The 27,380-nt window shown below is 48.3% G+C and overlaps 1 protein-coding gene across 7 annotated transcripts in view; it reads right to left on the reverse strand.

The window, feature by feature from the left end:
- Nucleotides 1-27,380, reverse strand: part of tns1b (tensin 1b) — a 668,363-nt gene that overhangs the window by 132,755 nt on the left and 508,228 nt on the right. For all 7 annotated transcript variants that reach the window (XM_078227754.1, XM_078227753.1, XM_078227751.1 and 4 more), the window contains 6 exons: nucleotides 25,861-25,944; nucleotides 23,682-23,794; nucleotides 17,733-17,793; nucleotides 17,549-17,624; nucleotides 16,187-16,316; nucleotides 15,148-15,213 (listed from right to left, as the gene is read on the reverse strand). In XM_078227754.1, coding sequence (XP_078083880.1) covers nucleotides 15,148-15,213; nucleotides 16,187-16,316; nucleotides 17,549-17,624; nucleotides 17,733-17,793; nucleotides 23,682-23,794; nucleotides 25,861-25,944 — 530 coding nt within the window. The remainder of the gene's footprint in view (nucleotides 1-15,147; nucleotides 15,214-16,186; nucleotides 16,317-17,548; nucleotides 17,625-17,732; nucleotides 17,794-23,681; nucleotides 23,795-25,860; nucleotides 25,945-27,380) is intronic.

The following is a 27,380-nucleotide window of genomic DNA, read 5'->3' on the forward strand; positions in this document are numbered from 1 at the left end:
TGGATTAATCATGTTGTGATAATACCACTAGGCCATCGCCTCCCCATAATGATTACCATGAAATTATCATTAGAATCATAGAATCCCAACACTGCTGAAGAGGCCATTCAGCCCATCGAGTCTGCACCAACTCACTGACAGAGTATCTTACCCAAGCCCTCGTCCCGCCCTATCTCTGTAACCCCACACATTCCCATCTAACCTCGACATATTGGGACATTTTGGGACAATTTGGCATCGATTATTGGAAAACCCATGTCTTTCAGGGCAGTGCAGCTGCTTGTTCTAACCTACATGTGATTCCAGATCACAGCAAGGTGGTTGACTCAAAAATAGCGACTCAGTTTGAGGGCAATTAGGGATTGGCAGTCAATGCTGGACTTGTGAATGATCCCACATTCCATAAATAAATTTATCCATGGGATAAAACCATAGCATGAATTATTGTGGCTAAATAGAATCAACAAGGGAAGGCAGTATGTTGCGATGTGGAAACTGTAAGTTTTAGGTTTGTCTATGACCTTGCCAAAGTTTAAACAGAACCCCAGCTTGCTTTCACTGTGGCAATGATGTATGACCGAGCTCTGAGCAAGGCTTAGCATGGATCAAATGGATAACCTGTCTTGTTGTAATCAGTCTAGCACTTAGTTACAGAGAGGAGCCTCATTTGGATTCCAGCTTAGAGGAAATCACTATCATTTTCATTTTAAGCTTCTGAGAAACCTCCCAATCCTTTTTATAGGCACTGGAAGTGTCTGTGTGTAACCAGAGAGAGAAGTGCCTGGGACCCAGGATTCACACACTGTCTGCTCGAGTGAGGCTGAATGACTGTGCTACACGACATTATCACTGCCCACAACGAGTGAGGACTGGAATTCAGCAATTGAGGCAATAAGCAGTCTGACAGGAATGACACCTCAACTCTTCAATTCTTCTCCTTCTTCATTTATGTTCCTCTGCTCCTGCACAGAACAGGCCCTGTTAGAATCCCTCTTTCCTGTCCATTCAAATTTGTAAACCAGCAATCCTACACCCTCTCCCAACTCCTGAATTATCACCCCGTTGAAACACAGACCAATCACACCATCTCCAATTCGAACTCTTCCTTCCCTACTCTATGGGACTCTACCCCCACCTCCCAATCGTCATTCTCATCTCATCTCCCCACATCCCCCAATCCCACCAATCCACCTTCTCACCGCATCCCTCAATCTGATTTACCAACCCTCTCCCAATAGTCCTCAATCCCTCAATCCCCCTTCTCCCCATATCCCTCAATCCTACCAATCCATCTTCTCCCCATATCCCTCAATCCCACCTATCCACCTTCTCCCCATATCCCTCAATCCCACCAACCCACCCTCTCCCCATATCCCTCAACCCCACCAACCCACCCTCTCCCCATATCCCTCAATCCCACCTATCCACCTTCTCCCCATATCCCTCAATCCCACCGATGGAGGTGGCCCACCATTAGCCAGCAGTGGGATCCTCTGATCTGGCCAGCCACTGAAACTGCATTTCCCCAGTTGCCACCCCCAGTGCTGGGAAACTCACGGTGGTTGCTCGCTGTCAGCGGGAACAGAAGATTCCGCCAGAGAGAACTGCCAGAACATCCGGCCCACAGCTATTTTTCAGCCAGTATAGAAACAAAGAAACTAGAAGCAGTAGTAGGCCATTCAAGCCTCTGAGCCCGCTCCGCCATTCATTTTGATCATGGCTGATCACCCCCCTTCCCCTTGATCCCTTTAGCCCCAAGAGCGAAATCTAATTTCTTTTTGAAATCAGACAACATTTTGGCCTCAACTACATTTTGTGGTAGTGAATTCCACACATTCACCACCCTCTAGGTGAAGAAATTCCTCCTCACCTCCGTTCGAAAAGGTTTACTCCTTATCCTCAAACTATGATCCCTTGTTCTGGACTCCCAGATCATCGGGAACATTCTTTCTGAATCTACCCTGTCTAACCCTGTTAGAATTTTATAAGTTTCTATGAGATCCCCTCTCATTCTTCTCAACTCCAGTGAATATAATCCTAACCGACTTAGTCTCTCCTCATATGACAGACCTGCCATCCCAGGAATCAGCCTGGTAAACCTTCACTGTGCTCCCTCCACAGCAAGGACATCCTTCCTCAGATAAGGACACCAAAACTACACACAATACTCCAGCTGTGCCTCACCAAGGCCCTATACAATTGCAGCAAAACGTTCCTATCCCTATACTCAAATCCTCTCGCTATGAAGGCCAACATACCATTTGCCTTCTTCACTGCCTGCTGTACCTGCGCGCTTACTTTCAGCGACTGACGGGGACCCCAAGGTCTCGCTGAGTATCCACCTCTCTCAATTTACACCCATTGAAGCAATAATCTGCCTTCCTATTGTTGCTAATGGAGTGGATAACCTCACATTTATCCACATTATACTGCATCTGGACACAGTGGGCCGAATGGCCTCCTTTCATTGTAAATTTCTATTAATTTTATTTATTTCACAAATATGATTTCATTTTGGATGGAAACGTTCTCCCGAATTCCCTTCCCACTCTTCCCTTCCTCAGTTTGAATTAGTCTCCCCTGGGATTTGAACCATTTCCCCACAGGAAACAGAGGTATAAAGAAAACAGGTGAGGGAAAATAAGGAAACATAGACAAATAGAAGATAGGAGCAGGAGGAGGCCATTTGGCCCTTCGAGCCTGCTCTGCCATTCATCACGATCATGGCTGATCGTCCAACTCAATAGCCTAATCCTGCTTTCTCCCCATTACCTTTGATCTCATTTGCCCCAACTGCTAAATCTAGCTACCTCTTGAATACATTCAATGTTTTGGCACCAACTACTTCCTGTGGTAATGAATTCCACAGGCTCACCACTCTCTGGGTGATGAAATGTTTCCTCATCTCCGTCCTAAATGGTCTACCCCGAATCCTCAGACTGTGACCCCTGGTTCTGGACTCCCCCATCAACAGGAACATCCTCCCTGCATCTACCCTGTCTAGTCCAGTTAGAATTTTATAAGTCTCTATGAGATCCCCCTCATTCGTCTGAACTCCAGCAAAAACAATCCTAACCTGATCAATCTCTCCTCGTACATCAGTCCCACCATCCCCGGAATCAGCCTTCCCCTTGAAAGATCAAAATGGTTCACCAATAGCCCTTGATAAAGCTACCTCTAGTGGGTCTTGCAGTGCATAGTGCCAAAGTGATGACAGTCATAGAGATCACACTGTCACCAGTGCCACTCCCATCAATCCATTTCCCCTCTAATTCGCTGCTGTATCAGCATGTGGAGAATTTGAGAGCTCTTGTATTGCGTGTTGCGTGAGTGACGGCTCAGTAACTGAGCGCACCACGTCACAATCAGGACTGGTTCCATACTGAGTCATTACTCCCTCCCAGATTCCCATCAACACTTCCGAGAAAAAAGAATCCGCTTCTCAAACACAGGAAGAGCAGTGTTAACATGAGTGTTGTGGGCACCAGCCTATGGCTTGATTCAATCTCACAGTCCAATAGGCCTCTGAATTTTATTCAAACAATTACAGCAGCAAGAACCTGCAGTGTGGTAAAATGCAAAAAAAAATCCCAGGATGATTCGTAGACTCAAACAAAAATGAACATCAAACGGAGGAAATGTATAACGATTTTAATCTGGCAATTGAGGTTGGCCTGAACAAAGAACAAAGAAAGGCCCTCCAAGCCTGCACCGACCATACTGCCCGACTTAACTAAAACCCCCTACCCTTCCGGGGACCATATCCTTCTATTCTCATCTCATTCATGTACTTGTCAAGACGCCTCTTAAAAGTCACTATTGTATCTGCTTCCACTACCTCCGCCAGTAGCGAGTTCCAGGTACCCACCATCCTCTGTGTAAAAAATCTGCTTCGTACATCTCCTTTAAACCTTGCCCCTCGCACCTTAAACCTGTGCCCCCTAGTAATTGAATTTTCCACCCTAGGAAAAAGCTTCTGACTATCCACTTTGTCCATGCCTCTCATAATCTTGTAGACTTCGATCAGGTCACCCCTGAACCTCCGTCATTCCAGTGAGAACAAACCAAGTTTCTCCAACCTCTCCTCATTGCTGATGCCCTCCATATCAGACAACATACTGGTAAATCTTTTCTGTACCCTCTCCAAAGCCTCCACATCCTTCTGACAGTGTGGCGACCAGAATTGAACACGATATTCCAAGTGCGATCTAACTAAGGTTCTATAAAGCTGCAACATGAGTTGCCAATTTTTAAACTCAATGCCCTGGCTGATGAAGGCAAGCATGCCGTATGCCTTCTTGACTACCTTCTCCACCGGCATTGCCACTTTCAGTGACCTGTGTACCTGTACAGCCAGATCCCTCTGCCTATCAATGCTCTGAAGGATTCTGCCATTTACTGTATATTTCCTATCTGTATTAGACCTTCCAAAATGCATTAGCTCACATTTGTCTGGATTAAACTCCATCTGCCACCTCTCCGCCCAAGTCTCCAACTGGTCTATATCCTACTGTATCCTTTGATGGTCCTCATCGCTATCTGCAAATCCACCAACCTTTGTGTCGTCTGCAAACTTACTAATCAATCCAGTTACATTTTCCTCCAAATCATTTATATATATTACAAACAGCAACGGTCCCAGTACTGGTCCCTGAGGAACGCCACTTGTCACAGTCCTCCATTCAGAAACGCACCCTTCCACTGCCACCCTCTATCTTCTATGACCGAGCCAGTTCTGTATCCACCTTGCCAGCTCACCTCTGATCCAATGCGACTTCACCTTCTGCACCAGTCTGCCATGAGGGACCTTGTCAAAAACCTTACTGAAGTCCATGTAGACGACATCCACTGCCCTACCCTCATCAATTATCCTCGTCACTTCCTCAAGGAGTTACAGGAGTTACAACCTGCTTGAATATGAACTCCCAAATTGATTGTTCAATCAGGGAGCCCCGTGCTCCGTACTTAAACAGGGAGTGTCAGTTCCTCTGGCACTGGGATGTAGACGGCGCACCGACAGCACTCTGTATAGTGTTGTTGGATCTTGTAAATAAAGCAATTTTGGTGAAGGGACTTCCACCTCCGAGGACTTGTTACAAAGTGGTTCAAAGATCAGGTGGCCAAAAGCTTTGTAATAAGTGACATAAAGGGGGGGAGAGACACAAAGAGATTGAAGGAGGGAGTTCCAGAGCTCAGGGCCTCGCTGGCTGTAGGCACAGCCACTATTGATGAGGTGATGAAAACTAGGAACATTTATGACACTGCAATTGGAGGAGTGCAGTTACCTCAGGAAGTTTTAGCATTGCAAGAGAATAAAGAGCGAGGGAGTGAGCGAGGTCATAGAGGGATTTGAATTTTAATAAGAATTTTAAATTTGAGGTGCTGCTGGAACAGAAGGCAATGTGGAGAACGCAGTGGACAACATTCTTTTTCATCATGTTTGGAGCGTGAGGGCAGTTTACCCAAGTGTGTAATCCGTTTATTTATTTTGTACATGGCCTCACACAGGCAGTAACATGTCGGGACACACATGGGAGCTGTGCAACTTAGAGAGCTCACTGCTAACGGGGGAACAAACTAAGAACAAAGAACATTACAGCACAGGAACAGGCCCTTCGGCCCTCCACGCCTGCACCGAACATGCTGCCCAACTGAACTAAAACCCCTACCCTTCCAGGGACCGTATCCCTCTATTCCCATCCTATTTATGTATTTGTCAAGACGCCCCTTAAAACTCACAATCGTATCCGCTTCCACTACCTCCCCCGGCAGCGAGTTCCAGGCACCCACCACCCTCTGGGTAAAAAACTTGCCTTGTACATCTCCTTTAAACCTTGCCCCTCGCACCTTAAATGTCTGACCCTAGTAATTGACTCTCCCACAACAGTATCCAATTCAGTATACCTGTTGTGGAGGGGTATGGCCACAGGGGAACCCTGCTCTGCCTGTCCTTTCACACTGCCATTTCCTCTCCTTACAGTAACCCAATTTCCTGTGCTCTGCTGCTTAGGTGTAACTATCTCCCTAAAGCTGCTGTCTATAAACTCCTCATTCTCCCGAATTAGATGGAGGTCATCAAGCTCCTTCTCCAGTTCCCTAACACGCTTTGCTAGCAGCTGCAGCTGGATGCATCTTTTGCAGGTGTTGTTGTCAGGGATACCGGAGGTCTCCCTGATCTCCCACATCCTGCAAGAGGAGCATTCCAACATCTTGCCTGGCATTTTTTTTTACTCTGGGGAAAAACAAGAATAAATTTTCTGGGGAACAAAAACCTACTCTCGCCTCTGCCTGTTCGCGCCGAAGCCCGTTTTGAGCCAAAGCTCTTCAGCCCTCAGCCCTCACTCTGCTACCTGCTCACTCCGCCGCCCACTCTCAATGCTGCCCGCTGGATAGTGCGGCCTGCTTTTTAAACCTCCCGTGCGCTAAAAAAAACTACAAAAAAACCTTCCCAGGTCACCCCGCGGTCGGCCTACTTCCGTTTTTCCCTTAAAATTACTAGACTAAGAAACCCCGCGAAAAAGTAAGTAAAATAAAGTAAAATAAAGCCAATCTCTTAACCTTTCACTCTAACCACCAGTCGCTCCTCTCTCTCTTGCTCCGGTCGAACAATGAGAACGCTCCCCCCAGGTAAGTAGCTTTTATAAAAAAAACTACAAAATCATCTCCAATAATTTCCCTACCACTGATGTAAGGCTCACCGGCCTGTAATTACCTGGATTATTCTTGCTACCCTTCTTAAACAAAGGAACAACATTGGCTATTCTCTAATCCCCTGGGACCTCCCCTGGAGCCAGTGCGAATACAAAGATTTCTCTCAAGGCAATTTCCTCCCTTGCCTCTCACAGTATTTTGGGGTATATCCCTGATGCGCGACAATCAAGCACGAGGTACAAGGCTTCAGCGATTGAAGGCTTTTATTGACAAACAATGGAACTATCTAACACGAGTACACCATTCCAGACTGGAGGGGTCCCGCCTGAGCAGAGGGTCTTATACCTCTCCCCAGGAGGCGGGGCCCGACCAGGATGTGCCATAACAGCATCCACCACAGGTATATTAATCCCACAGTGTAAACACCCTAACCCAACAACAACATTATAACAACCCCACAGTGGCAACACCCTAACCCAACAGTAACATTGGAATAACCCCACAGTGGTAACCAACGATGGTTCACCACATTCACCCCTCCTTTGAAAACAAAGGCCGGCGGGGTGCGAAAACAGATTACATATATACAAAATCTACAAGTCCAGACGGTCTGGAGGACCGCACCGTCGCTGTGATCTCCTCAACACCGGTTGCGACACCGGAGCAGGTGCTTGCGGTGGCGTTCTCTCCAAAACAGCGTCCGGCTGTCCCCTCGAGGACTCACGGGCTGGTTGACCCTGGTGAAGCGGTGGTGCGGGGGATCCTGGTACCTTCTGTGGTGGCGCCGATCTCCGAGTCTCAGGCAAGCTGTACATGGGAGTATAACTGTTATGCACTGGTCCCGGTGCTGACCGCGCCACGTCTGGGGAAGAAAGAAGTGAAAGGGGGTTCGTGACAGGGGGTATAGGAGCGACAGGAGTTGCTACGTCCCCTGCGGGCGCCAGGTCTCGAATCGAGACTGTATCCTCTCGCCCATCAGGATATGCCACATAGGCATACTGAGGGTTGGCGTGGAGGAGTTGGACCGGTTCGACCAAGGGGTCGGACTTGCGGGCCCTCACGTCGCCGCAGAAGGACGGGTCCTGGGTACGTCAACCAGGCTGGTAAGGAGATCCCCGAGGACGACTTCCGAGGGAATGAGAATATCCTCTCGTGGGGAGTAGCATTGGTTGCCGTACACAGGAGGGAGCGAATGGAATGAAGCGCATTTGGAAGGACCTCCTGCCAACGGGAGACTGGAAGGCCCCTGGACTTCAGCGCCAATAGGACAGCCTTCCAGACTGTAGCATTCTCTCTCTCCACCTGTCCGTTACCCCTAGGGTTGTAGCTCGTGGTTCTACTAGAGGCAATCCCATATGAGAGCAGGAATTGCCTCAAGTCGTTACTCATGAACGACGAGCCCCTGTCGCTATGTATGTAGCAGGGGTACCCGAACAGGGTAAAAAGATCACTGAATGCCTTAATCACTGTGGCAGTCGACGTGTCCGCACAGGGGACAACAAACGGGAACCGGGAGTATTCATCTATGATATTGAGAAAATACACATTCCGGTCCGTTGAGGGAAGGGGGCCCTTAAAATCCACACTCAGCCTCTCGAAGGGGCGAGTGGCCTTGACCAATTGTGCCCGGTCAGGTCGATAAAAGTGCGGTTTGCATTCCGCGCAAATCCGACAGCTTCTCGTTACAGACCTGACATCCTCCACCGAGTAGGGCAGGTTACGGGCTTTTATGAAGTGGTAGAGCCGAGTGACCCCAGGATGGCACAGGTCATTATGGAGGGCGTTCAAGCGGTCCTCCTGCATGATAGCGCATGTTCCGCGCGAGAGGGCATCCGAGGGCTCATTGAGTTTCCCTGGACGATACATAATATCGTAATTATAGGTGGAGAGCTCAATTCTCCACTGCAAGATCTTATCATTCTTGATCTTGCCCCTCTGCGTATTACTGAACATAAACGCCACGGATCGTTGATCCGTGATCAGGGTGAACCGCTTCCCCGCCAGGTAATGGCGCCAGTGTCTGATGGCCTCCACAATAGCCTGAGCCTCCTTCTCCACCGCTGAATGCCGAATTTCGGGACCTTGAAGGGTGCGGGAAAAAAACGCGACGGGCCTGCCTGCCTGGTTTAGTGTGGCGGCCAGGGCGAAATCCGATGCATCACTTTCCACCTGAAAAGGGATGGATTCATCCACCGCGTGCATCGTGGCTTTCGCAATGTCACTTTTCAAAGCCTTGAAGGCCAATTGGGCCTCCGGCGTGAGTGGGAAAGTCGTGGACTTGATGAGCGGACGGGCTTTGTCCGCGTAGTTGGGGACCCACTGCGCATAATAAGAAAAAAAGCCGAGGCATCTCCTCAGTGCTTTTGCGCTAGCGGGCAAGGGAAGTTCAGTAAGGGGGCGCATACGGTCTGGATCAGGGCCGATGACCCCGTTTTCCACCACGTATCCCAGGATAGCTAACCTGCGCGTACGGAATACACACTTCTCCCTGTTATAGGTCAGATTCAGGCGAGACGCAGTGCGCAGAAAGTTCTGGAGGTTTGTGTCATGGTCCTGCTGGTCATGGCCGCAGATGGTGACGTTATCCAGGTACGGGAAGGTAGCCCGCAACCCGTTCTGGTCCACCATTCGGTCCATAGCACGCTGGAAGACCGAGACCCCATTGGTGACACCAAATGGAACCCTAAGAAACTGATACAGATGACCATCCGCCTCAAAAGCCGTATATTGTCGGTCCTCTGGGCGGATGGGGAGTTGGTGGTAGGCGGACTTAAGGTCTATGGTGGAGAACACCCGGTACTGCGCAATCTGATTGACCATATCAGATATGTGCGGGAGAGGATACGCATCCAGCTGCGTATAACGGTTAATGGTCTGACTGTAGTCGATGACCATCCGGGGTTTGTTCCCGCTTTTAACCACCACGACCTGCGCTCTCCACGGACGAGCACTGGGCTGTATGATCCCTTCTTTGAGGAGCCGCTGAACCTCAGATCTAATGAAGATCCGGTCTTCAGCGCTGTAACGCCTACTTTTAGTAGCGATGGGCTTGCAGCCTGGTACCAGATTCTTAAATAAAGAGGGTGTGGTGATCTTTAGTGTGGAAAGATTGCATGCGGGGCGCTTTGGACAATTTGGAGGCTGCGGCTGATTCCCTACTGCCAGCGAAGGGAGTGGCCCACCGTACTGTAGGATCACACTCTTCATGTGGACCATAAAGTTTAGTCCGAGGAGAATTGGCGCGCAAAGGTGCGGCAACACAAGGAGCCTGTATCGCTCGTAAATTGTGCCCTGCACCTCCAGGGTTACCATACAACGTCCTTGGATCGGTACAGACCGGGACCGTGATGCCATAGAAATTGTCTGTTTGGCAGGTAGAACCCGGAGTCCACACCTCTTTGCAGTGTCAGGGTGAATAAAACTCTCGGTGCTCCCACTGTCAAACAGACAATACACAGTACGACCATTTACCTTGATGTTCATCATCGAACAGTCAAGCCTGTGATGCTTTGTCTGGTCCAGAGAGATCGACGCCACCGTTGGCCCTTGGACGTCACTGCAGGCAGCCGAGGTTGATACTGAGGACCCCTGCTGGTCGCTCCTGGTCATCGTCGACCACGATGGCCGCCCCCATGAATCGCACGTGGGTGAGGGCGCCAAGCGTAGCGACTCCTGGTGGTCATCCTCCTCCTCCGCCAGCCACGATGGCGTCGTCCTGGATTCGCACGTGGTCGGACCTCGTGGATACTGCGACGCCGAAGGAGATTGTTTCCGCTCTGGAGGGTCACAGGCTGCACTGCCGTTCTTGGGCTTCGATCTGCAGACTTTCGCGTAGTGCCCCTTTTTACCGCACTGACTGCAGATCACTGTTTTAGCTGGACACTGTTGCCGTGGATGCTTGGCTCCTCCGCAAAAATAGCACCGCTGGCCGCCTGGAGCTGCCGCCGTCGTCGGGTCGATATGGGAGCGCAAGCCCGTGGGGCGAGGAGGGATTTGTGCTTGCTCCTGCCACGTTGTCTCCACGTGGTCTTCGGGGTACAGAGCCAAGCTTTTCGACGCTGCCTCCAGCATCTCAGCCATCTCCATCGCTTGGGTCAGGTTGAGGTTCCCTTTCTCCAGTAGCTTAAGCCGGATGTACGAGGACCCTACCCCTGCTACAAACGCACCTCGGGCGAGGTCGTACATGTACTGCTCAGCCGACACAGCTTTGCAGTCGCAGCCCCTGGCAAGCTGCAAGAGCTCATTGGCGTAGTCCTCCATGGTTTCGCCCGACTGCCGACGTCGTGTAGCGAGGAGGTAACGAGCGTGAATCTCGTTGGGTGGTCTCGTGTATCGTTTTTTCAAGAGCTCGATGGCCCTCGGGTAAGTGGTGGCCGCACGAATCGCGAGATAGACCGTGTCGCTTACCCTCGCGTGGAGGACCTGGAGTCTGTCGTCGTCCATAGTAACTGCTGCAGAGGCCGCCAGGTAGTCCTCGAAACACTTCAGCCAGTGGTCGAAGGTGTTAGAGGCACCGACCGCACGTGGGTCCAGCGTCAGACGCTCTGGTTTCAACATTTGCTCCATACTCTCTTTACTGTCGAGAGTTTTGTGTTTGTCAATAAAATTGATGCGCGACAATCAAGCACGAGGTACAAGGCTTCAGCGATTGAAGGCTTTTATTGACAAACAATGGAACTATCTAACACGAGTACACCAATCCAGACTGGAGGGGTCCCGCCTGAGCAGAGGGTCTTATACCTCTCCCCAGGAGGCGGGGCCCGACCGGGATGTGCCATAACAGCATCCACCACAGGTATATTAATCCCACAGTGTAAACACCCTAACCCAACAACAACATTATAACAACCCCACAGTGGCAACACCCTAACCCAACAGTAACATTGGAATAACCCCACAGTGGTAACCAACGATGGTTCACCACAATCCCATCAGGCCCTGACGATTTATCTACCTTAATGTTTCTCAAGAACCCCAATACCTCCTCCTTTTTGATCTCAACATGATTCAAACTATCTACACACCTTTTCCCAGATTCATCATCCACCAAGTCCTTCTCTTTGGTGAATACTGACGCAAAGTACTCATTTAATACCTCACCCATTTCCTCTGGCTCCGCGCATAGATTCCCTCCCTTGTCCTTGAGTAGGCCAACTCTCTCCCTGGCTACCCTCTTGCTCTTTATATATGCATAAAAAGCTTGGGATTTTCCTTAATCCTGCTGGCAAATGATCTTTTTAGCCCTCTCTACTCCTTCCTTAAGTTTCTTTCTAGTTCCCTTGTATTCCATACTTGCTTTGTGTGTTCCCAGCCTCCTGGCCTTGACAAATGCTTCCTTTTTCTCTTTGACTAGGCTCACAATATCTCTCGTTATCCAAGGTTCCCAAAACTTGCCATATTTATCCTTCATCCTTACAGGAATGTGCTGGTCCTGAATCTCTATCAACTTACACTTGAAAGCCTCCCACATGCCAGATGTTGATTTGCCCTCAAACATCTGCCCCCAGTCTACATTCTTCAGTTCCTGTCTAATATTGTTGTAATTAGCCTTCCCCCAGTTTAACACCTTCACTTGAGGACTACATTTTTCTTTATCCATCAGTACCTTAAAGCTTACTGAATTGTGGTCACTGTTCCCGAACTGCTCCCCTACTGAAACATCGACCACCTGGCCGGGATCATTCCCCAATATGAGGTCCAGTGTGGCTCCTTCCCTAGTTGAACTATCTACATACTGTTTCAAGAAGCCCTCCTGGATGCTCCTTACAAACTCTGCCCCATCCACGCCCCTAGCACTACGTGAGTCCCAGTCAATATAGGGGAAGTTAAAATCTCCCACCACAACAACCCTGTTACTTTTACACCTTGCCAAAATCTGCCTGCATATCTGTTCCTCTATCTCCCGCTGGCTGTTGGTCGGCCTATAATAAACCCCCAACATTGTGACTACACCCTTCCTATTCCTGAGCTCTACCCATATTGCCTCACTGTGTGAGCTCAAAATGAGCTTTGGGGAATGTTAGGATAGGGATAATTACTCAGAGTCATTGAGGAAAAAGTATCCCCCAAAAGTCCAAAATTATTGAAGTTACATGTGAGACTCATTGCATGATTTCTGAAAGTATTCTCTCTGAAATGGGAGCATTAGATTGCATCACTGAAAAGAGGTCACTTCTCTGATGTAGCGAAATGATCAGCTACTTGTAGGCAGCAAGGTCCCACAAACAGCAACTAGATGAATGTCAGCTCAATCTCCAATCTGTTTTTGATCGTGCTGATTACAGGAAGGATGTGACCACACGAGAGAACAGATTTACCGACTTGCCTTCTTTGGAACAGAGGAGGCTGAGGGGGGATTTAAATGAGGAGTATAAAATTATAAGGGACTTGGATAGCAAGGTCTTGTTTCCATTAGCAGAGAGGTCAATAACCACAGATTGAAAGTAATTGGGAAAAGGATTAGAGGGGAGTTGAGGAGAAATCTTTAGCCAGGATCTGGCACTAGCTGCCTGAGAGGGTGCCAGAGACGGAAATCCTCAATCGGTTTCAAAAATATTCGGATATGCACTACAGAGACACAAAGTGAGATTGGGCTGGATCACTTTCCCTCAGCCAGTACAGGCACAGTGGGCCAAATGGACTCTTTCTGTGGCATACATTTATATGGTTCTATGATTATGAGGGCAATGATAGCCCAGGAGAGGGAGATGATTGGCAGGGGTGAGAGAATGGTTGAATGATCTGCTGGAAATCATCATCATGGGATTCAGGTACAGAAACTGAGAACAATTTCCCTGCCAAAGGAACAAAATCCCTTGTGTCACTCACAGTAAGGACACAACACAAAGCAATGTTGACAAACCCATGGTTCTAATCACAGCAACAGAGCGTTTCCGGAGGATGCACTTCCAGCATATTCTTATTGTTAATCAGCACGGCAGCAATTTTGTTTCTTTTGACACAACAGTTGATGCAGTAACCGCTACTTTCCTGAGGCTTCATTTACTGCAGTCTTCAGTTAAGAAAGAAAGAATATTGTGCATTGGCACCCAAAGAGAGACAAATATAGAGAGAGGGAGAGAGACAGAGAGAGGGAGAATCAGAGAGAGGGAGGATCAGAGAGAGGGAAGATCAGAGAGAGGGAGGATCAGAGAGAGGAACAGACAGAGAGAGAGAGAGAGAGACAGAGGCAGAGAGAGGGAGAGACAGAGAGAGGGAGAGGCAGAGAGAGAGACAGAGAGAGGGAGAGAGACAGAGAGAGAGAGAGAGAGAGAGACAGGGACAGTGACAGACAAAGAGGCAGAGATGGGGAGGGAGAGTCAGAGAGAGAAAGAAACAGAGAGAGGGACACACAGAGAGAGGGAGAGAGAGAGAGAGAGGGAGAGGCAGAGAGAGGGAGAGGCAGAGTGAGGGAGAGTTAGGGGGAAGGAGAGTCAGAGATGGACAGGGACAGAGAGACAGAGAGAACAAGAGAAAAGACAGAGGGAGAGCACAAGAGGGAGAGACAGAGAGAAGCAGCCTCTCTTTCACCATTCATATGATCATCCTAAACTCTGCTGCACATGTTCTAACTCTCAGCACGCCCTCTTCACCCATTACCCCGTGCTCTCTGACCTACATTGCCTCCTGGTTCAGCAACACTTCCATTTCAAAATTCTTCGCCTTGTCTCCACATCTCTCCATCGCCTTGCTTCCTCCCTCTCTCTCCTCCAGTCCCACAATCCTCTGGGATATCTATGGTCTCCAATTCTGGCCTTTTTTATTCATTCATAGGATGTGTGCATCCATCTCTAATTTCCCTTCAGAAGGTGGTGGAGAGCTACCTTCCTGAACACAACAAAGTAGACTAATAAACCATTTGAGAAAGGAGTTAGGAGCCAACCACATTGCTCTGGAGTTAGAAGTGAACCAGACCAGGAAAGGACAGCAGATTTTCTTTCCTGAAAGGACCCGAGTGAACCAGATCGGTTTTCCAAAACTCTGGCAGTTTGATCATGATTGAGATTAGCTTTATATTCCAGATTGAATTAACTAAATTTAACCTTCTGAGCTGGGAGCTGAACTCCTAACTCTGAATTACTTGTCCTTGTCTCTGGGTCACGACTTGATATAAACATCATGCTTTCGTATCCTGACTGCATATCCCTCACTCTTGCTCCACCATTGGTAGCTGTGCCTTCAGCTGCCAACACCTTAAATTCTGAAATGTCGTCCATCTGAACCTCTCGATCTGTCTCTCTCTTCAAAGACCCTCTTAGAACCTGACTATTTGATTCAGGTTTTTATCAGCTCCCCTGAGAACTCCCTCCCTCTTTGACTCGGTGTCAGTTTGTACCTGATTGTCCCTATGAGAGTTGTCAATTTACTACTTTCCAGGTGTTTGTCGATGGGAGTTGCAGTTGAGTTGTTGCTAACCAGGCTGCACCTGTCCAGGGAGTGTTTCACTCTGTCCGGATCAGTGTGACCTGTGCAGAAATATCCAGGCTTGAGGCTTACCTTGTATTTTCTCAGGACCGAAAGAGAAAATGAATTCGACCTTTGAATATTCAGGGAATCTGTCATCTGAGAAAAGATGAAAAAGTTGTATTGTAATCAGACAGTGATTTTAAGCAGCTGCCGGCTTCCTCAGTAGCAACAGAAAGATTTTGAGAGAGTTAGCATCAGGGAGAGAGAGAGAGAGAGAGAGAGAGGGAGAGAGAGAGGGAGAGGGGGAGGGAGAGGGGGAGGGAGAGAGGGAGGGAAAGAGAGAAAGGGAGGAGAGAGCCGCTGATTTCAAACATACACCCGTTGATCTTTCTTGTCACAGTTCCTCATTCTTTGCTGATTCGCACTGGACTAGAATTCTTGTGAGGAAAAGGGAGGCCTCCAATACCTCAGCTCAGTGCCCATGTTCTGTGTGTGAGCAGAAATAACAAGTGTTGCCAGGATAGAGGTGGGTCAGGACTATCAGAGTTAAGAATATTCCTCTTCAGCGGACAGAGCTCGAGCAGGATTCATGGCTAAATTTTCCTTTCCCAACAAGACAGGATCACTGGACTTAGCTGTAACATCTCCAGTTACCTCATTAGCTGAGACAGACTAACAACACGGGCCGGGGCAGCGCGCGTGTATGTGTGTGTGTGCGTGTGTGTGTGTATGAGTGTCTGCACATGTGTGATATCTGTGAGTATGTTTGTGAGTCATGTGTGAGTGCTTGTGTGCGTGGAATGTGATGTGTGTGCGTGTGTCCATGTATTTGAGTAATGTGTGTAATATCCCACCCACCCATCGTCTCCCCATATCCCTCAGTTGATAAGACCATAAGACAGAGGAGCAGAAGGAGGCCATTCGGCCTCCCGGGTCTGCTCCACCAGATCACGACTGATTTGGTATGATAATCCTCAATTCCACTTTCCCGCCTTAACCCCATAATCCTCGATTCACTAACTGATTAAAAAATATTCACCTGCGGTTGCTAATTAAATAAAAATGAATGATATCAATCAGCAACTCTAATAAATACTGGAAATCAACTTCAGTGACTGTATAACATCACCTTTAAATGCATCGTCCAGTTCAGCTTTGCCAAACACCACACCAAGGTCATGGACTGCGCACGTGTGGAACTGCACACGGAACACAATTTCTCTGCTTGGACTCTGGTACTTCTTATGGTAACATTTCAGCTAAAGGGAACAGAAAGAGATACAGAAAGTACATTTGAAGCAGTGTTGAATTTCTGTCCCGATTCTCAAGGTTAGTACAGCACATGACAGCTCCCCCAAAACTCAATGGGCTAATCTCCAGATATGGAGTAATATCTCAAGTGACCGCTTGATAGTGCAGACCTGTCAATGAATAACTGATCGAGTGAACTTCCAGCAACCCAGCCTACTACTGTGTAAGGAACAGGATCCCAGTGAGAGTCAATGTGTGTGGAACTGCATCCCAGTGAGAGTCAATGTGTGTGGAACTGCATCCCAGTGAGAGTCAGTAGATGTGGAACTGTATCCCAGTGAGAGTCAGTGTGTGTGGAACTGCATCCCAGTGAGAGTCAGTAGATGTGGAACTGTATCCCAGTGAGAGTCAGTGTGTGGAACTATATCCCAGTGAGAGTCAGTGTGTGTGGAACTGTATCCCAGTGAGAGTTGGTGTGTGTGGAACTGTACCCCATGAGAGTCAGTGTGAGTGGAACTGTGTCCCAGTGAGAGTCAGTGTGTGTAGAACTGTACCCCAGTGAGAATCAGTGTGTGTGTAACTGTATCCCAGTGAGAGTCACCTAGTTACAGGAAGGATGTAAATAAGGTTGAAAGAGTGCAGAGAAGGTTCACAATGATGTTGCCGAGACTTGAGAAGCTGAGTTATAGAGAGAGATTGAATAGGTTGGGACTTTATTCCCTGGAGCGTAGAAGATTGAGGGGAGATTTGATAGAGGTGTATAAGATTTTGATGGGTATAGATAGAGTGAATGCAAGCAGGCTTTTTCCGCTGAGGCTAGGGGAGAAAAAAACCAGAGGGCATGGGTTAAGGGTGAAAGGAGAAAAGTTTAAAGGGAATATTAGGGGGGGCTTCTTCACGCAGAGAGTGGTGGGAGTGTGGAATGAGCTGCCGGATAAAGTGGCAAATGCGGGGTCACTTTTAACATTTAAGAAAAACTTGGACGGGTTCATGGATGAGAGGGGTGTGGAGGGATATGGTCCAAGTGCAGGTCAGTGGGACTAGGCAAAAAATGGTTCGGCACAGACAAGAAGGGCCAAAAGGCCTGTTTCTGAGCTGTAATTTTCTATGGTTCTATGGTTCTATGGAGAGTTGGTGTGTCTGGAACCCCAGTACGAGTCAGTGTTTTCTTCATCTATAAGTAAATGTTGGAATATTAAAGACGTTTCTGGGAGTTTGCATTCCCACTCGAACTTCTCACCAATATATCTCCTTTTAGCATCAGTCCTGGCTCGATGGTGATACAGATGCTGGTCTGTCCGTCTCCTGGGATGTTGCTGAAATATTTTATTTGAAAAAGGAATAAACAGACATTATTTAATCAGCACAGGAGAAACAAGAGCTCAATAGAACATTGAGGAAGAGGTATAGGGGAAGTCACTCACTAGATTCCTGACGTGTAAACAGGCTGCATTGACTGGTAGATCTTCAGGAATGGCCGGCAGCCTATAGGAGTAAAGGAGCAGCGTTAGAAACCAGCCAAGGAGCCAAGACTGATGGATAAAGAGAGGTAGCATGGGAAAGAGACAGTATCTGTAATGTAGAGACAGTGGCTGAATTTTACCAGCTCTTTATCGAGAGGCTGGGAGGCAGGAAAGGTCGTCAGTTGGCAATGGAAGGTGGAAAGGAAATCCAGGAATGCCAGGCCTATTTGTCAGAGGTGGGAAAGATAATTTCCTGGCCACTGCTCAGCAGCCAATTATTCCAATCTGTTACATTGGTGACAGTTACTTTGCCATTGCCACTGGGACTCTACAAACCTTGGAATAGTTCCCAATACATGCTGAGATCACCAGATACATCGAGGGGGCCTTGCAGTAGGGTCTGGGGAAACACTCTATTCTGGAGGCTTCATGAGGAAGGATCCTGGCAGCTTTTCCCCAGTGACTCTGATCTCAATGATTCACCCCTCTGATTGCCAGGGCCTGCCTGTCACTCTTTGAAAGCTCCTCAATGTGAAGGATTCTCTCCTTCCTCCTCGGGCCTCTACAGTGAGCACCTCTATTTGTGAGATGCTCTGATTGGCTCAGCAGCAGAGAGGCAGTCCACAGCACTTAAACAAACGGTGGCTCTCTGAGGCAGCTTCATACTGGTCAACACCAGGAAAATTGCTCCATATGTTCCGTCGTCAATCTGTGAAATTTGGGGAATCAAATTTGGTCCAGAACTTGGGAACCACAGCTTAGTGATCAAGGAGACATGAGAGAGTGAGTGAGAGAGAGAGAGACACAAAGAGATACTATAGGTAAGAGAGAAAGAGCGGGACGGGGAGAGTGGGAGAGATGGGGCAGAGAGGAATGGAGAGAGGGGCAGCACAGAAAGAGGCCATTCAGTCTATCAATCCTTGCCATCTCTCTGCAAGAGCAACTCAACTAAACATAGAAACTACAAGCAGGAGTCGGCCATTTCACCCTTCGAGCCTACTCCGCCATTCATTATAATGATGACTGTACCAGTCTCCCTCCCTTTCCCCAACATCCCAGTGATGTTGTTCTCTTCCGATGCTTATCTAATTCCAATATGAAAGTCACAATCTAACTCTGCTAGCACCATACTCTCAGGCAGTGCATTCTCTATCCTCACCATTCGCTGCATAAAACTGTTTCCTTATGTCATCTTTAGTCTTCCACTAATCACCTTCAATGTGTGCCTGCTGACTCCTGGCACTTGCACAATGGAAACAATGCCTCTCTACTTATCTAAACTCTTCAAGGTTTTGAACACCTCAAGAAAATTGCCTCTCAACCTTCCCTGCTCACAGGAGAACAATCCCATCTCCTCCAATCTATACAATGGCTGGAGTCCCTGATCCCTGGAACCATTCTTGTTAACCTTTTCTTATATAGAACATAGAACAGTACAGCACAGAACAGGCCCTTCGGCCCACGATGTTGTGCCGAGCTTTATCTGAAACCAAGATCAAGCTATCCCACTCCCTATCATCCTGGTGTGCTCCATGTGCCTATCCAATAACCGCTTAAATGTTTCTAAAGTGTCTGACTCCACTATCACTGCAGGCAGTCCATTCCACACCCCAACCACTCTCTGCGTAAAGAACCTACCTCTGATATCCGTCCTGTATCTCCCACCACGAACCCTATAGTTATGCCCCCTTGTAATAGCTCCATCCACCCGAGGAAATAGTCTTTGAACGTTCACTCTATCTATCCCCTTCATCATTTTATACACCTCTATTAAGTCTCCCCTCAGCCTCCTCCGCTCCAGAGAGAACAGCCCTAGCTCCCTCAACCTTTCCTCATATGACCTACCCTCCAAACCAGGCAGCATCCTGGTAAATCTCCTCTGCACTCTTTCCAGCGCTTCCACATCCTTCTTATAGTGAGGTGACCAGAACTGCACACAATATTCCAAATGTGGTCTCACCAAGGTCCTGTACAGTTGCAGCATAACCCCACGGCTCTTAAACTCCAACCCCCTGTTAATAAAAGCTAACACACTATAGGCCTTCTTCACAGCTCTATCCACTTGACTGGCAACGTTTAGAGATCTGTGGATATGGACCCCAAGATCTCTCTGTTCCTCCACAGTCTTCAGAACCCTACCTTTGACCCTGTAATCCACATTTAAATTTGTCCTACCAAAATGAATCACCTCACATTTATCAGGGTTAAACTCCATTTGCCATTTTTCAGCCCAGCTTTGCATCCTATCTATGTCTCTTTGCAGCCTACAACAGCCCTCCACCTCATCCACTACTCCACCAATCTTGGTGTCATCAGCAAATTTACTGATCCACCCTTCAGCCCCCTCCTCTAAGTCATTAATAAAAATCACAAAGAGCAGAGGACCAAGCACTGATCCCTGCGGCACACCGCTAGCAACCTGCCTCCAATCCGAAAATTTTCCATCGACCACCACCCTCTGTCTTCGGTCAGACAGCCAGTTACCTATCCAATCGGCCAACTTTCCCTCTATCCCACACCTCCTCACTTTCATCATAAGCCGACCATGGGGGACCTTATCAAACGCCTGATGTATATGACATCAACTGCCCTACCTTCATCAACACACTTAGTTACCTCCTCAAAAAATTCTATCAAATTTGTGAGGCACGACTTGCCCTTCACGAATCCGTGCTGACTATCTCGGATTAATCCGCATCTTTCTAAATGGTCGTAAATCCCATCCCTAAGGACCCTTTCCATCAATTTACCAACCACCGAAGTAAGACTAACCGGTCTATAATTACCAGGGTCATTTCTATTCCCTTTCTTAAACAGAGGAACAACATTCGCCATTCTCCAGTCCTCTGGCACCATCCCCGTGGACAGCGAGGACCCAAAGATCAACGCCAAAGGCTCTGCAATCTCATCCCTTGCCTCCCACAGAATCCTAGGATACATTTCATCAGGCCCAGGGGACTTATCGACCTTCAGTTTATTCAAAACTGCCAAGACATCCTCCCTCCGAACATCTATTTCCTCCAGCCTATTAGCCTGTAACACCTTCTCTTCCTCAAAAACATGGCCCCTCTCCTTGGTGAACACTGAAGAAAAGTATTCATTCATCACCTCGCCTATCTCTACTGACTCCATACACAAGTTCCCACTACTGTCCTTGACCGGCCCTAACCTCACCCTGGTCATTCTTTTATTCCTCACATAAGAGTAAAAAGCCTTGGGGTTTTCCTTGATCCGACCCGCCAAGGACTTCTCATGTCCCCTCCTAGCTCTCCTAAGCCCCTTTTTCAGCTCATTCCTTGCTAACTTGTAACCCTCAATCGAGCCATCTGAACCTTGTTTCCTCATCCCTACATAAGCTTCCCTCTTCCTTTTCACAAGACATTCCACCTCTTTTGTGAACCATGGTTCCCTCACTCGGCCATTTCCTCCCTGCCTGACAGGAACATACCTATCAAGGACATCCAGTATTTGTTCCATATTATCTCTCATGCCTTCGCATCATTCCGAAAGTGAAGTGTCTAGAATTGAACACAATAATCCAGCTGAATTACTCAGAGAGTGGTTGGGGTGTGGAATGGACTGCCTGCAGTGATAGTGGAGTCAGACACTTTAGGAACATTTAAGCGGTTATTGGATAGGCACATGGAGCACACCAGGATGATAGGGAGTGGGATAGCTTGATCTTGGTTTCAGATAAAGCTCTGTTCTGTGCTGTACTGTTCTATGTTCTATGTTCTGAAACTAAGCCAGTGTTTTATGAAGATTGCTCACAATTTGTTTGCTATTGTACTCTATGCCACTATTTATAAAGCTCAACATCCCTGTTGCCTTTTTAACCATTTTCTCAACCTGCCCAGTCACCTTTCAATAATTTTTGCACATATACCCACAGGTTTCTCTGGTCCTGAACACCCTTATTCCATAGATTTTGAAGTGTCTCATAATGGCATTGTCATCAAAGTTATCGAATGTCTTTTGGGAGTTCACATCAAGGTCATTCCCTCAGTGGGATCCCAGAGCTTGGTAAAGGCCACCTGTCTTCTGAAGCAACAGTTCAAATAAAATTGATGCAGGAAGTGATTAAAAGAGCAAAGGTCACTCTCATTCATAGAGTCACACAATCCAGCTCTGTTATATAACAGGTTCATGCAGTAAACCATCACAGAGTGGAATAACTGGACACATGTTAACACTGAGACAAAGAGATAGACATTCGGATAGCTGAAGGAATAGATATAAAGATAAAGAATTATTGCTGCAACTATACAAAGCATTGGTGAGGCCGCACCTGGAGTATTGTGCACAGTTTTGGTCCCCGTATTTGAGGAAAGGTGTAGTGGCATTGGAGGCAGTTCAGAGGAGGTTCACTAGATTGATTCTAGAGATGAGGGGTTTGTCGTGTGAAGAGAGACTGAACAGTTTAGGCCGATACTCTCGGGAATTTAGAAAAAATGAGGGGAGATCAAATTGAGGTATACAAGATGATCAAAGGTATGGATAAAGTAGACGTGGAGCAGATGCTTCCTCTTGTGGGGCATTCTAGGACGAGAGGTCATAGTCTGAGGATAAGGGGCAGCAAATTTAAAACAGAGTTGAGGAGAAACTACTTCTCCCAAAGGGTTGTGAATCTGTGGAATTCGCTGCCCCCAAAGTGCGGTGGATGCTGGGACAGTGAGTAAATTTAAGGAGGAGTTAGACAGATTTTTAATTGGTAATGGGTTGAAGGGTTATGGGGAGAAGGCAGGAAAATGGGGATGAGGAGCATATCAGCCATGATCGAATGGCGGAGCGGACTCGATGGGCCGAATGGCCTAATTCTGCTCTGATGTCTTATGACCTCATGAAAACTTGGTAAATCAGTTGGTTTTAAAGAGGGTCTTAACTGAAGTGGACAAATTTCAGGGGAATTATTTTATTCATTCACTGATATTTCTTGCCCATTCCTAATTGCCTTTTGGAGGTACGTGGTGTAGGTACACCCATAGTGCTGTTAGAGAGGGAGTTCCAGGATTTTGACCCACTGCCAGTGAAGGAATGGTCGATATATTTCCAAGTCAGGATGCTGAGTGGCATGGAGGGTGTTGAGGGTGGGGGTTGAGTGTGAGGGGGTGGGGGTAAGGGTGGGGGTTGAGGGTAGGGGTTGAGTGTGAGGGGGTGGGGGTAAGGGTGGGGGTTGAGGGTAGGGGTTGGGGGGATAAGGATGGGGGGATGAGGGTGGGGGAAGGGGGGTGAGGGTGGAGGGAGGTTGGGGGGAGGGTGGGGGAGTGAGGGTGGGGGAGTGAGGGTGGGGGGGGGTGAGGGTGGGGGGGTTAGAAGTGGGAGGGTGGGGGTGAGGATGGGGGGGTGAGGGTGGGGGAGGGGGGTGAGAGTGGGGCGGGGGGTGAAGGAGGGGGAGGGGGGTGAGGGTGGGACGGAGGGAGGTGAGGGTGGGGGGAGGGAGGAGGGTGGTGGGGTGAGGTTGTGATGGGTTAGAGGTGGGAGGGTGTGGGTGAGCGTGGGGTGGAGGGGGGTGAGGGTGGAGGGAGGGGGTGAGAATGGGGGGGTGGGGAAGGCGGGATATGGGTGGGGGGGAGGGGGTGAGGGTGGGGGGAGGGGGGTGAGGGTGGAGTTGAAGGTGGGGGAGGGGGGGTGCGGGGAGGGAGGTGAGGGTGGGGGGAGGGGGAGAGGGTGGGGGGAGGCGGTGAATCTGGGGGATGAGGGTGGGGGAGGAGTGAGGGTGGGGAGAGGGGGGGAGGGGGTGTTGATGAAGTGGAATTTGAGAGTTTAGGACCAGAATAGTTGAAGGCCTGGCACCCAATAGTGAGGGGAAGAGAATGAAGGACAAACAAGAGTCTGGGGTTGAAGGAATGAGGGCGATAAACCCACCCTGAACGCTCTAAAATTATGGTTCTTGGAAAACTGAAGACTTACCACCGTTAGCCTCAAAATTGGGAATGCTGTGCATGATGACGTGATGTAAAAATAAAGGCTTGTTGTTCATTTTGATTGTGCCAGAAAGCAGCCCGCTGAAATAATGGACGTATCTGCACCAAAAGAGGCCTTCATTAACTGACAATCCTGATACACAATGTCCACAGGCACAGCTACAATTCAGTCCAATCACGAGGTACAACACATGGTAGATCTAAATCAATCCACACTGCCCCCATCAGGACAGGTGCAGCATGGGGTTAGATACAGAGTAAAGCTCCCTCTCCACTGTCCCTATCAAACACTCCCAGGACAGGTACAGCATGGGGTTAGATACAGAGTAAAGCTCCCTCTACACTGTCCCTATCAAACACTCCCAGGACAGGTACAGCACGGGGTTAGATACAGAGTAAAGCTCCCTCTACACTGTCCCCCATCAAACACTCCCAGGACAGGTACAGCACGGGGTCAGATACAGAGTAAAGCTCCCTCTACACTGTCCCCCATCAAACACTCCCAGGACAGGTACAGCACGGGGTCAGATACAGAGTAAAGCTCCCTCTACACTGTCCCCATCAAACACTCCCAGGACAGGTACAGCACGGGGTTAGATACAGAGTAAAGCTCCCTCTACACTGTCCCCATCAAACACTCCCAGGACAGGTACAGCATGGGGTTAGATACAGAGTATAGCTCCCTCTACACTGTCCCCATCAAACACTCCCAGGACAGGTACAGCACGGGGTCAGATACAGAGTAAAGCTCCCTCTACACTGTCCCCCATCAAACACTCCCAGGACAGGTACAGCACGGGGTCAGATACAGAGTAAAGCTCCCTCTACACTGTCCCCATCAAACACTCCCAGGATAGGTACAGCATGGGGTTAGATACAGAGTAAAGCTTCTTCTGCATTGTCCCCATCAAACACTCCCAGGACAGGTACAGCACGGGGTTAGATACAGAGTAAAGCTCCCTCTACACTGTCCCCATCAAACACTCCCAGGACAGGTACAGCATGGGGTTAGATACAGAGTATAGCTCCCTCTACACTGTCCCCATCAAACACTCCCAGGACAGGTACAGCACGGGGTTAGATACAGAGTAAAGCTCCCTCTACACTGTCCCCCATCAAACACTCCCAGGACAGGTACAGCACGGGGTTAGATACAGAGTAAAGCTCCCTCTACACTGTCCCCATCAAACACTCCCAGGACAGGTACAGCATGGGGCTAGATACAGAGTAAAGCTCCCTCTACACTGTCCCCATCAAACGCTCCCAGGATAGGTACAGCATGGGGTTAGATACAGAGTAAAGCTTCTTCTGCATTGTCCCCATCAAACACTCCCAGGACAGGTAAGCATGGGGTTAAATACAGTGTAAAGCTCCCTCTCCACTGTCTCCCATCAAACACTCCAACAACAGGTACAGCACGGAGTTAGATACAGAGTAAAGCACCCTCTACATTGTCCCCCATCAAACACTCCCAAGACAGGTATAGCACGGGGCTAGATACAGAGTAAAGCTCCCTCTACACTGTCCCCATCAAACACTCCAACAACAGGTACAGCATGGAGTTAGATACAGAGTAAAGCTCCCTCTACACTGTCCCCCATCAAACACTCCCAGGACAGGGACAGCACGGGGTTAGATACAGAGTAAAGCTCCCTCTACACTGTCCCCATCAAACACTCCCAGGACAGGTACAGCACGGGGTTAGATACAGAGTAAAGCTCCCTCTACACTGTCCCCATCAAACACTCCCAGGACAGGTACAGCACGGGGTTAGATACAGAGTAAAGCTCTCTCTGTAATGTCCCCTTTGAGCAGTCAAATACTTAATTCTTACTATTCTCAATGCCTTTTGCAGAATGATATTCGGCGTATATATGGATTTGCTCGGACAGTATTAGACGGTGACAAAAGACTTCGGCAGGAATTTTACTGTCCCACCCACCACAGAATCAGAACGGGTGAGGAGCGGACAATGGAACGGTCCGCTGGTCTCGGGTGGGATTTTATGGTTTCGGGACAAGCAAGGCCGTGAAACCCCGCCTACGTGTCATGGAACACCTGGGATGGTTTTCCACTGTGCCCATTATTCTTATAGTTCAGCCTCTTGCCTTGTTAAACTAAAACAGCAGACATATCTGCTCTGTGTTTGACAGAGTGAGACCCACCTTCTCTGTGAGGGCTGGCCCACGGGCAGTATTTTATCCTCATAGAATTTCTTCATGGCAAACCGGTCTAAAGCCTGATCAGCACTAGGGAGAAAGGAGAAACAGGAAATGTTATCACTGCAGTGTTTCTGACACCAGAAACTGATTCCATAAAATAAGGCGCATAGAATTAGGAATGAGCACAAACTGTGTACGTAATCAACACATATCTATCATCCCTACGCCTGTATAGATAATGGAATGCATTGTGTATTTAATAAGAACATCAGAAATAGCAGCAGGAGTAGACTTTATATCCCATCAAACCTGCTTCATCACTCAATATGGCCATGCCCAATCTTTGGTTCCAACTCCATTTTCCTGCCCGCTCGCCATGTCTAGTGAAGCCTTGAGAGGCCAAAACCTCATTCTTAAATATATTCAATGATGGAGCATCCACTACCTTCTGTGATAGAGAATTCCAATGAATCACAACCCTTTGAGTGAAGAAATTTCTCCTTATTTCAGTCCTAAATGATCAGTCCCATATCCTGAGATGGTGCCCCCTGTGCTTTAGATTCCCCAACCAGTGGAAAGAATTTCTTAGTGTCCACCTGATCAAACCCCTTCAGAATTGTAATATAAAAGAAAATTACTGTGGATGCTTTTTTTTGTGCAGTGTGTGCAGGAGGGTTTCCTGACACAATATGTGGATAGGCCGACAAGAGGTGAGGCCACGTTGGATTTGGTACTGGGAAATGAACCGGGCCAAGTGTTAGATTTGGTTGTGGGAGAGCACTTTGGAGATAGTGACCACAATTCGGTGTCTTTTGTTATTGCAATGGAGAGGGATAGGGCCGTACGGCAAGGCAAGGTTTAAAATCGGGGGAGAGGTAATTATGATGCGATTAGGCAAGAATTAGGGGGCATAAGATGGGGACAGAAACTGTCAGGGAAAGGAACTAATGAAAAGTGGAACTTTTTCAAGGAACAAATACTGGGTGTCCTTGATAGGTATGTCCCTGTCAGGCAGGGAGGAAATGGCCGAGTGAGGGAACCATGGTTCACGAAAGAGGTGGAATGTCTTGTGAAAAGGAAGAGGGACGCTTATGTAGGGATGAGGAAACAAGGTTCAGATGGCTCGATTGAGGGTTACAAGTTAGCAAGGAATGAGCTGAAAAAGGGGCTGAGGAGAGCTAGGAGGGGATATGAGAAGTCCTTGGCGTGTCGGATCAAGGAAAACCCCAAGGCTTTTTACTCTTATGTGAGAAATAAAAGAATGACCAGGGTGAGGTTAGGGCCGGTCAAGGACAGTAGTGGGAACTTGTGTCTGCAGTCAGTAGAGATAGGCGAGGTGATGAATGAATACTTTTCTTCAGTGTTCACCAAGGAGAGGGGCCATGTTTTTGAGGAAGAGAAGGTGTTACAGGCTAATAGGCTGGAGGAAATAGATGTTCGGAGGGAGGATGTACTGGCAGTTTTGAATAAACTGAAGGTCGATAAGTCCCCTGGGCCTGATGAAATATATCCTAGGATTCTTT

The sequence above is a fragment of the Mustelus asterias genome, chromosome 14 (assembly GCF_964213995.1).
Source record: "Mustelus asterias chromosome 14, sMusAst1.hap1.1, whole genome shotgun sequence".
Taxonomy (NCBI): Eukaryota; Metazoa; Chordata; class Chondrichthyes; order Carcharhiniformes; family Triakidae; genus Mustelus; species Mustelus asterias.